Genomic DNA, 11480 nt, shown 5'->3' with positions numbered 1-11480 from the left:
TTGTACGCTGTGATGGCTCTTGGTGGGTTTTACAATATATTAAGATAAACCAAATATTTTCAAAAATCAATACAATCGATTTATTTCATTTTAAAGCCCTTTTTAATAGTATAGATTTATTTGATTAAGAACTTGCCTCATAGAAATCAATCTGCTAGGATCATAGAAATATGAATCGAGTCATTATAATGATAGAGTCAGTTAATCATTATGGCCCTATCTTGAAGCATAAAACTTAAATGTCATTCAAAAACTAAAGTGACAATTTAAAAAAAAATAGTGAGACCCTTTTTATGCCCATTTGTATTATTAATTAGCTTTTTCCTGAAAAGTAAGTGAATTTTAATATAATGTTCTGCTTATTCATACTATATTTCAGAATGATTGAGTAGTTTCTTTTTTAGCATTTGTTTTAAGTAAACGCAAATACCGCCTTAACTGACAAAACAGTCGGATCCGATTTTTTTGTATTTATATATTTTTTTCCAAGTTTGCTAGTCACAGTCAAAATGAATTATTTCTGATGGTGGAGTTTGATCTGTGAAAATCCTGTCTACAGAATGGTTTCTTATGAGTCTTTTTGTGGATTTATCCACAGTTTTCTTGATCTTACTTGATCAGAATATTAAGATGTTTATTTTTATTTCACCTACAGACCGATGTTATTTGTTCAATGATGAAGCCAAAACGTAATCTTTCCAATGATTACATCTTTATGTACTTTGTTTCTAAACATTGTACAATTAAGAGGATAGAGTCAAGATAATGAGTAGCTGTATAGGTTAACAATTATTTAAGGACCATGATATCTTGTTTAACATAAAACACTCAACCAAAAGTAGTAGTAGTAGTAGTAATAACAATAATAATAATAATAATAATAATACATTTCTTTCACACTAAAACAAAAAAAAAATTTTCTCAGTGATCTGCACATGCAACTCCTTTCCGCAAGGTGGCAGTATTGTTTCAACAGCAACTTTGCACTTGAGACCGGATATTCAAATTCTAAGGAGTTCATTGGTTGCTCCCTTCGAGAGCACAGCCCCCTTTAATGACGTAGTTTTAGAAGCAACCAATGTTATTCCCAGAATCCTCTTTTGCAACGCAAGGAGGAGTTTGTTACAAAACATCTCTTCCTCGAGGCGCCAATTCTCGTTTAATTAAAACTGTTCCGACCGACTTCGTCCTTTTTCTTGATGAATTTATACTCGTGTCGGTTCTGAGGAAACAAATGGCGCCGAAACGAACCAAACTTGAAGCGTCTGCGAAGGTATGTCTGTGCGTTTCACTTTCCTCACTTAAAACTGGCGTGACAAAGTTTAAGTGGCAACTTTATGTGAGCAAAACTGAATGAGAAGGTACATCAAAAGAAGAAGAAGAAGAAGCCTAATTACATTTTTAAGGTTGTATAGTCGGTTTTAGAAAATAAAAGTAATGACTAACTGGACACACCTGGCAGGACTTGACTCCCGAGGTTTTGGCTGCGACAGTCCGGCGTTCATCCCGCAGCGTGCTGGCTCCGAAGAGGCTTCAGTACTCCCCCAACCTGAAGGAGGAAGCCCCCATTAAGAAAGCTGTAAGAATGACACGCTTTTAAACTGGACATTTCCTCTTGGTTTTATTTACATGCGTTGTTTTTAACAGAAAAGAAACAACCAAGGAGATAAAATCAGGGCGAAGAGGCCAAAAGAGGAGGATGTTACAAAGAGTGATGATGAGGAGCAGGTAAAGTACAACAACTCTGTCAAAAATACTAAATACACATTTTTTCTGTCTTATTGAGCTTAGAATGTAAATCTATGATGTTAGTGTCAATCTTTCTTCACAGTTTACATCAGCTTGTGTTATCTTTGCTTAACAGAAAGCCTCTGGACAGCTGTCTGCTTATGAACTGGAGCGCCTTGAAAACATCCGACAGAACCAGGCTTTTCTCTCATCCATTAACTTATTCCAGGTGATGTCTCACAGAGGCTACACCCTACAAACTAACCATGTAACCTTACTGAATACACATCTAAATATCTGATAATCCTTTGGTCCATATATTGTTCTGCTAGGCTGTTTAATAGCCAAAATCAAAAACTATATAGAATATAGTTCCTGCAGAGTGGGAGTAGTTCATTAAAATATTTGTTCTGAGTAAGCCCTCCCTCATTTCTCATCATCTATTTGTTTACACACTCTCCCACTAGCTTGCAGCACCTCACAACCCCAACTTAACATTACCAGTACAACAAAAATAACATATGAATTTTTAAGCTTTACAGCTTTAAACCAGATGTCAGCTAAGATGACAAAAACAAATGCATCAATGAACCCTTTTATCTAAAAGTGGATACATTGAAATATAGTTTGTGGCCTGCCCATTAACAAATATAATATTTTTCAAACAGCTTTTATTTGATGATTTACATTAAGAAATACTCAAATTAATTTTTAGGTGTAATTTTCTTTATATCTGTCCTCCATATTGAGAAAAAGGCCACAAGAACATGTTAAAAATGCCACATTTTTCATCAGAGTGGGTCTTTAAGCTTTTGGAAAATGCATGCACATCTTTCCATGTGTGTAATTTCTGACAATTTATTGTTTTTTCCATGAATTGCTTTCTTTGTCTGAAGGCAACTGAGGAGTTGAAGCAGCTGACTCGACCGAAGCCATCGCAGAGGGGTTTGAGGTATAGCTGATGGGTTTTCTAAACACTTTTTTAGGAGATATTATGTGATTTTAGTACAATCATGAGGTATCTTACTGTGGTGTTTGATATGTGACCTTAGAAAAGGACAAATAACTGATTCTAAGGATGTATATGTTACCTTTAAGGGCCATAACATCAGTTATTGTGCAATTATTGTTAGTGTAATTCTCTAAAAATGTTCTCTATTTCTTCTTTAAAATATTTTCTCTTATTTTTCATGTGGTTGTAGATCACAGCCTGTAAAAGAAGTACTTCCTGCCCGCAAATCCTTGCGACTCCAGAAGAAAGAAGCAGAGGTGTTGACACTTCCCCCTGAGCCCACAGGAACATTCACCAGTGATCAGGTGACAGCTTTTAAACCTGATTGTTTATGTGGATTTGCTTTTTTTCTGTTGATTTGTCTCCTGTCATTAAACTGAGTTATTTTCCTTCTTTTAAGTCTTCACCGGTTAAGAAACCGTCTGGTCCTCTGCCTATGGAAGCAATCAACATGGAGGAGGATTACAAGCTACCGCCACAACTTCTGGAACTCCTATCTGAGGTTTTATTTGTACTTCAAATATTTTATTTGTTGTGAAATTATTTTGCAAATCCTTGTCTTGTTTTCCTCAGGAGCCGCAAGGAAGAAAGCTTAAGCTTGACTTGAAAGAGTGAGAATTTTATTTATTTATTTTACAAAATACAATGTTTTACAACTTTTTGCAAGAAAAAGTAACACTAAAACTGAACACTCTGAATGCAGGTACACCTCTGAGCTGAAAAACATGAAGATAACTGAAGAAAAGGTGGTCAAAGTGGTGAAGGATCGTATATTCTCTGCAGCCTTTCACCCCTGCAGCAGCAGCCTGCTGATGGCTGCAGGAGACAAGTGGGGAAAAGTGGGACTCTGGAACTTGGTGAGTTTATCTGCAGACGGAGTCGACGTACATAACCAACAGATCACATTCAGGGGTTTTCCAGCTTTAAGTAAAAGCTAGTAGAACACAAGCTCTATATCTACCGGTACTTTTTAACAGAAGGTTTTTTTTTCTCTTTTTACCTTACACTGAGCATTATTGCAGTGCAGTAACTGCTTGAAAAGTGAACTAAATACTCAGTACTCCGGCTGTTTCATGTCAGGGCGGAGTCTGGGGAGACGACGGCGTTCTGCTCTTTGAGCCACACACCCGTCCTGTGGGCTGCATGGCATTCTCCACCGCTCGCCCCACACAGCTGCTGAGCCTCAGCTATGACGGCTCCCTGCGCTGCATGGACGTGGAGAAGGCCGTCTTAGATGACGTGAGACACAGAAATAATCCATCCTGCTGGAGGAGAGATTTGTCTTTACTGCATATCCCAGGTAACAAAAAAAAGCTCTTTTTTTTGTTTTTTTTTTTTATAGGTGTACGATATTGACGATGACCTGAAAACGTTTGCGTTCATGTCACCTGACTGCTCTACGCTTGTGGTTGGGGACTGGTATGGAGATGTGGCCATCGTTGATAGGCGTACTCCAGGGTAAGACTTGTACATTTCAAAGTATGCTTCTCTTCAATGATATGGCTGGTTCTTAAAATCATTTTTCTATTATTTATTCCTGTGTAGGAACTCCCATGAATCTCTCCACACACTGGATACAAAGACTTTGCGCTGTGTTAGTGTCCATCCCCTTCAGATGCACTACTTTGCTGTTGCAGAAAGCAGGTAAAACCAAACAAGCTCATTATTCTCAAGCTTATACGCCTTAAACTAGAACATGCTTTTATTCTGAAGGGAGCCTTTTTGAAGGTTTTTGGTTTTCTCTGCAGGACAGTCAATATTTATGACAGTCGGTGTCTGAAAAAGACCAACAGCAAAGCCGTCTCCCACCTACAAGGCCACACTTTAGGCGTGAGCAGTGCTTATTTCTCTCCTTGTACTGGCAACAGAGTTCTCACTTCCTGTATGGACAACAACATCAGGTAACGACCCTTATGGAAGAGGAAATTATTCTGTTGTGTTCCTTGAAGTAAATCGTTTTTTGTCCACAAGAATATACGACACCTCTGCAATGACCCCCAGCTCCCCCTTAGTCAAATCTATCAGGTAAATTCATCCATTGCTTCTGTTATTTTGTAGATTCACATTACTTAACGTGAAGATGGTCACGCCTTTCTCTCCTGATCCGACAGACATGACATGCAAACCGGCCGCTGGCTGTCGAAGCTCTCGGCAGTGTGGGACCCCAAACAAGACGACTGCTTTGTGGTGGGGAGCATGATGAGGCCTCGGAGGGTGCAGGTCTTCCATGAAAGTGGCCGGCTCCTTCACTCCTTTATGGACAGTGAGAACCTTAACACGGTGCTTTCCATCACTGCCTTCCACCCCACAAGACACGCAGTGATGGGCGGGAACTCATCGGGTCGCCTGCATGTCTTCTCCAGTTAAAAACAAAGCACACAAACGTTTGTTTTTTTCACAGTTGTGACATGTTCTGTTCTTTTCTGTATTTCTCATAGCTTTAAATATTCAAATGTTTTATTCCACAGAACAGTGTAGAGATGTTAAATGAAAATGTTGGGTTAAGAGTCAATTTATTTACCAAACTACTCGAGCCTACTTTAAATCAAATTAATTCTAGATTCAGGATTACATGCAAATTAAACTTTTTTTTGAGCTTATAGTTTTACAATCTATTGTGACTAAAAGTTTTTTGAAAACATGCCCATCTGCTAATCCATATCTAGTTAGCTTTGAGGGTTTTTCTTACTGAAATGGCAATGTAAGCAACAATGCTCAGTGAGCAGTTTGCACCGTGAAGCTGAAAACACAATGCCATTCATTTCTTTATGCACATTCCTAAGAGTTCAGACTCTGTTTTGACTCAAACTCCTCTGGAAAATATAGAAATATAAAATCTTGCAAAGATCGAGCAGTTTGATCCTTTGGTTTCTTTGATTTATTTTTCCCCTTTTTTTGTTCTATCAGATTGCTGCAAATATTTCTTGAAGTTTTTCTTTTTACAAACTTTCCATGTCCTCTCTACATGTTTATTAGTTTGTGTTTTTTTTAAGCTTTCTGCCTAACAGGTGGAGAATGCAGCTATTTGACAAGATTTGTACACTTGTGAGATTTCTGTTTGCTATTGTATTTAATGGGTTAAATAATTTTCTATTTTTATTTTTTATTTTTTACTCTCTTTGGACGGCATAGTTTTTGTATTAAATATCTTTATGTACAATTTGTGTCTTAACATCTGTCACCAAAAGAGGGCAGTCTAACAAAACAAGAGAACACTGAGCAGTTTTTTTTTTTTTTTCCCAAATGATGCACTATTTGAGATTAATTTAACTTGAAACCAGACTACCTGCAGGATATAAAGAATAAATAATGTTTATTTATAGCTTACACCAGTGTTTAGTCAACAATTGCAAATAAGCAGCCTTGTTTGGAGGTAATAAATGCAAGAAACATGCGTACAGAGACATTGTCATGTGCCGGGCCTTCGTACAGGAAGGACGTTTATGGTTAGAACATCTGTGATTTGGTAAAATGAACAAAGCAAGAAAGTACTGCTTGAGTGGAGCTGTCAAAATTCTTCAATAGTACTGATAAAAAGATTAAAAATAAGAGCTGACTCCAAAAATTGAGATCCAATCCCAGTAATAATGCATGTTTTCGGCTTAACTGCACAGGTTCACATTCATAACAGAGGTTTAAAGGTGTTTAAATCTTTTACACATTTATGCACCCAGAAACTAATGCATTTCCATAAAGCAGATCTTAAAAGAATGTGGCGTATAAAGTCATTTCATTGGGAATGAGAGCTACAATGCTTTTCTATCCAAAAGATCCAATATATTATCCTGTCTTTTGATGGAGACAAACATGTTTACAGATTGTTCTCTACAGCATCTTCTGTCACTATTTTTATTTTTTAGGACAAACATTTCTAGAATCATATTTGATCAAACTTATTTAATGTGTAAAATTTTCAGTAAGGCTTAAAAAAAGCTGTTAGGAAAATGGTCAAAGTTTTGATTGAAAACTAAAATAATAAGATACATATTGATGTGTTAAGTTTTGTTTAGTAGACCTCGAAAGCTGCACATCTCCTCCTGCCAATCATTCATCTAAGCATTCAGATAAATTACATGTCTGAGTAAAGCATTACTACCTGATGAGCAGCCGTGTGGGAATTTAAATGTACCGACACCCTGAAGGGACATTTTTAAATAAAGACAGGTCAAGAAGATGCTGGGAAACTTTCAAGATATGATTTCCAAATTAAACACAGAAACAGTAAACTAAAGGTAACGAGCCTAACGAAAAGCAGACCACAAGTAAAAAAGCTTACCCCCCTTTTGGCCACAAACAGACTGGATGGAACAACAGAGGTTTCTTTGGTAAATATGGTTTAACAGGATGTAAACACGATTTGTCTTAGGCTTTATAAAACCACAGAAAAATACTACAAATAGGTTAAAGTCACTGCAAGGAAACATCTATTTCATCAGGACAGTAATTTGGGCATTTTTATTTTTATCGAATTTGAGAAATAAATACAGAAAATTCAGACACAACTAAGCCAAGCAGATGCAAAAGACAAAACTGGACTTGGAATAAAATAAAATGCTCGAAAAAGTTGGGAAAGCAGCATAAAATGTGGGAAAATACTGCCAAAATGTTACAAAGGACAATAGATTTAACCCCACTAGAGATTTAAAGAATGAGTCAAACATTTACTTACTGTCCTTTCACCTTTACATCTACTGTAAAAGCACAGAAAAGTTACTTGTCCTCACACACACACACACACACACACACTGATTGTAGTAACTACAAATTTTTGGCTCCTATTTTAGTGTTTTATTCCGTCACTAATGTAATGCTACCTATGTCCCTAAAGGCGTAACTTATCGTCAGCTTTATAACTTCAGCGTTTGGACAACAACGTGAGAACATTTAACACAGATCGGACCACAAACAAAACTTACGAATCTTCAAGCACATTTTTGAAATGGGTTTTTAGATCTGGGGCCTCACTTATAAATCTGAAAATGTTTAGATTTAGGAAGATGTGGTTTTACGCTATGGTCCTTCTCCATTTTTGCATAAATGAAGTGGTTTTTCTCATGTATCCATTGAAGGTCCATGTGAAACATTCACGAGAAACAGGGTGGCCAATCAGGAAACAGGATGGAAATGTCAACAGAGATGTGAGTTTATTATTCTGATCTGATATTCTCCTCTTGATTGGATCATAATTCACAATACATTTGAGCTTTCATAAATGATGTTTAACCCCAGAAATATGATATTTTAATAATTATTGCTGCATACTTTTGCTTTATGACACAATTACGAAACAATCCTAAAGTCTGTGTGTTTTCATACATTCATAGCTGTTCTTTGCTGCCAGTTTTACACTATCATCACTCTTTCAGTTTTAAAGCTGTGAGCCTCTCCCCATCATTGACTGCAATGTGATATATTGGATTGTAAGAGATTTATTAAAAAATGTCTTTCCTTTCACTCATGTTAATCTTATCTGTGTCGCAGAGATGACAAAAATGAATTAATCATTTAACAAATATGTTTTTTTTTGGCTCTGTCTATTTAAATATCCAGTATCGTTTCTCTTGCTCGTGAGATCAAGAAAGGTGTACCACAGGGCTCGGTTCTAGGTTTCAGGAGATTCAGGAGAGCTTTTAGTTGATCTTAGCCCTTGTTTTATTATGTTTTACTGTATTTTACTGTGTTTTAGTTGTTTTATTACTGATTATTGGTTTTATTTCCCTGTGTCTTCTGATTTTATGTTCTTATGTTAAGCACTTTGTGATCCGTTCTGTGATAAGTGCTATAGAAATAAAGATTCTTCTTCTTCTTCTTCTTCTAGGTCCCATTCTGTTCTCAACTTATGTCAAATCTTGCCAAATGCATCATATCAGTTTTCTGCTGACGACTCTGTCTTTTATTGCTGCTCTTGGTCAGTCACTCAAGCTTTTTGAGTTTACAGTATGTTTTTAATGTTGTTCACTCTCGTCTCAGATCACTAAAAATGGTAGAAATGCAGAAAAAACAAAATTGATATATATATACGTATATATATATATATATATATATATATATATATATATATATATATATATATATACGTATGTGTGTGTGTGTATATTGTCATTCTGCACAAAATCTTTTGCACTCACCAAATAGGTGTTTACTTATATTTCTTCTTAAATATCACTGTCACTTTGTTGCACATCAATCGCAATTTCTTTAAATTGTAAATATCCTAAACTCATCCTTTTGTTTGATATTTGTCTTATACTGCAACCTTATTTATATGATGTGTGCTACCAACCTTTTGGTCAGTTCACCATTGAAAAAAGGATCCTGATCTTAATGGGTTTCATCTGGTTAAATAAAGATTAAATAAATAATAATAAAAATAATAAAAAAACAGACCTTTACAATACTTTCAAAATGTTCTGAAATGAGCTTTTTTAAAGACTTTATACTTTCTAATGTCAAGTCACACTTCATTATAAAATAACTTTTTATAAAATGCAGCTTTTAAACATTTACAATAATTGGATTATACCATTTTTATGTATTGCAATTTTGATTTATTTTGCTTTAGACAGCAGCCCTTACAAGTTCCTTTCAAAATAAAATACATCCTATGCCAAATAACCTACTAGCTAAAATTTTTAAAGCATTTGCATTTTTTCTACATAGTCAAAAAACTACAATGGAGGGATAAAACATTTGGCCCAGAGGCTCAGGTTGGAGACCCCTGGTGTGATGCTGAGCTCTGTTGCTTCACAGCGAGGAGACAGTTCAATCCTGTCTGGGTTCTTTAGTTTAGAAGTTTTGTGCATGTAGGGATTTTTTTGGCCACTGACTTATTGTCACAGTCTAAAGGTTTGTTTTTAATTGTTGATTGGTGACTGTAAATTGTTCTTTTGGAGTGAATATGTCTGTGTGGCCTTGTAATGTAGGACTGTAGGGCAAAGGATAGGTGAACCTTGCCTTTGCCCTACAGTAGCTAAAGGCTGCATCCCGTCTCTGCACAAACAAAGCAGGATACATGGATGGAAATAGTGACAACTGCATGAAGTTTTGCATGTTTCTACCTGCTTTTAACAACATTTTGTGTGTAAAGACTTTTATAAATGAGGCCCCAGGAGAAATGTGATTTTTTTTTCCCTTTAGATCTTATTGTTTCTTATTTCCGCTCCACACACTGCTTCATTTTCCAACAAAACCCACAAATATTTCTTAAATTCATAACAGTTTGCTTTAATTTAATAAGCTTTTCTGCTCGCTCTGTTACTTTTCCTAAACTCTCATCTTGCAAAAATATCTAAACAACGTAGAACTGAATAGAAAAATAAAGTTAATTCTAATCTTTGCTTAAACTAATAAAAGTATGACTTATATTTTTAATGAAAACCATGTTGCTGTAAAAAATAAATACCTTGATATGATTCTTCAACTAAAATATGATTTGTTTTCTTTAAAGTCAGGATGGTGGCAGCTTATTCCAAGCCCAGCTGATATTACTGAAGACGTCCCGTTTGCTCCCCGACCTATCTGCGATGTCAGTCTCCTCTCTCTCCATCTCACTTGCTGACAACTAAGCTTCCCATCCACCGTAATTTACAGGCGAACCAGCGCCGCAGAGGGCAGAAGTATTCAAAGTGGAACTGCTGGAACTCGGGCGTCTTCCGAATGTCTCTCAGGAAAGCAATGTCCAAGTCTGACTCAGTTAACATGATGAGCAGCAGCAGCAGGGTAAACAGTAGTCCGATGGTTACCAGGAACAGACGCAACACGCTTAAGATGAACTTGTTCAGCTCCTCTACATCCGGCGACTGTCTGCTCTTGACCATCCCCAGGGATCGTTTGCTGGGGCCAAACTCTGCCGCCTGCCTCTCCTTTGAAGCCCTCTCCTCCGACTCCTTCTCCTCGTCGATGCTACAAGGTGCTCCGTTCAGGTGTCGAGCCAAAGGCATGTCTGCTCCATGCTCTGCCACGGGCGTAGGCAGGACGCTGTCTGAGGGGCTGTAAGCCTCATCAGAGATCACCGCCGAGGTGCTGGCTTCGCCCCCGTCCGCCATGTGGCCCCGGGAAGCCATTATTGAGTCGCCATGGGAGACGGAGCGAACAGGCGTGGAGTGGGCACTGTCTCGAAGTGACTCCAGACCTGAGAACACAGACAAGAACTTGAAATGTAATTTAAAATGTATAAAGCAGGGGGTAATAGAACACCTGCCACCCTACTACACCCAGGCCAGCTGCTCCCCTTACAAGCCTTTTGTTTGTCTTTAACAGCAAACAACAAATAATCACTAAGCTTTTCATAAATACCTTAATACACATTAAATTAACCACATAAATATGTGATTTAGAGCCCTCTAATATTTAACACCAGTGGTACATCAAATGTGTCCAGCTTTGTTCTACTTTTAGCCAAAAACTGCTCATTAAAACTCCATCACAACTGCAACTGTTTTTATAGGAATCAAGCTAGTATTTTCTAATAGTTAGATTTTGTTCATTCTGTTTTATCTTTTTAAAACTTAAACTTTTAAGAAAATAAAAGGTGAATATCTGCAAAGTGTCTTAAGCAGCTAAAATCAAATTAAATGTACAGATCCCAGTTTTGGAAGCGTATTGATTTAAGATACAATGCATGTTCTCTGTTCAAGTTGGAGCAAGTAATTTGTTAAAATCTGGAGACAAGTGGCAATGCACAAGGTAAGCATTCACTTGCATTATTCATGTAAAGTGACTACATTTGCATTTTAAAAAC

The 11480-nt window shown here is 36.9% G+C and overlaps 2 protein-coding genes across 2 annotated transcripts in view; one reads left to right on the top strand and one right to left on the bottom strand.

The window, feature by feature from the left end:
* The first annotated feature begins 1075 nt into the window (after window positions 1–1075).
* wdr76 (WD repeat domain 76) lies at window positions 1076–5900 on the top strand. The gene is made up of 15 exons (XM_024295121.2): window positions 1076–1273; window positions 1463–1579; window positions 1648–1728; window positions 1865–1957; window positions 2625–2680; window positions 2931–3045; window positions 3141–3242; window positions 3314–3351; window positions 3444–3597; window positions 3821–3979; window positions 4083–4198; window positions 4286–4384; window positions 4489–4641; window positions 4712–4765; window positions 4852–5900. The coding sequence occupies exons 1-15, from the start codon at window positions 1079–1081 to the stop codon at window positions 5105–5107; spliced, it is 1788 nt and encodes a 595-aa protein (XP_024150889.1). The 5' UTR covers window positions 1076–1078; the 3' UTR covers window positions 5108–5900.
* Window positions 5901–6036: 136 nt separating this feature from the next.
* frmd5 (FERM domain containing 5) overlaps window positions 6037–11480 on the bottom strand; it is a 71918-nt gene continuing 66474 nt past the window's right edge. The window contains exon 14 of the mRNA XM_024295122.2: window positions 6037–10871. Coding sequence (XP_024150890.1) covers window positions 10288–10871 — 584 coding nt within the window. The 3' untranslated portion in view covers window positions 6037–10287. The remainder of the gene's footprint in view (window positions 10872–11480) is intronic.

This window comes from Oryzias melastigma, linkage group LG3 (assembly GCF_002922805.2).
Source record: "Oryzias melastigma strain HK-1 linkage group LG3, ASM292280v2, whole genome shotgun sequence".
Taxonomy (NCBI): Eukaryota; Metazoa; Chordata; class Actinopteri; order Beloniformes; family Adrianichthyidae; genus Oryzias; species Oryzias melastigma.
This window is presented reverse-complemented; position numbering and strand designations above follow the sequence as displayed.

Excerpts from the sequence above, each read along its gene's own strand:
- wdr76 (XM_024295121.2), top strand. The coding sequence starts at position 1,079 with ATGTTATTCCCAGAATCCTCTTTTGCAACGCAAGGAGGAGTTTGTTAC. Across the intron at positions 2,681-2,930 it reads CCATCGCAGAGGGGTTTGAG|ATCACAGCCTGTAAAAGAAG; the intron begins GTATAGCTGATG and ends ATGTGGTTGTAG. Across the intron at positions 4,766-4,851 it reads CCCTTAGTCAAATCTATCAG|ACATGACATGCAAACCGGCC; the intron begins GTAAATTCATCC and ends CTGATCCGACAG.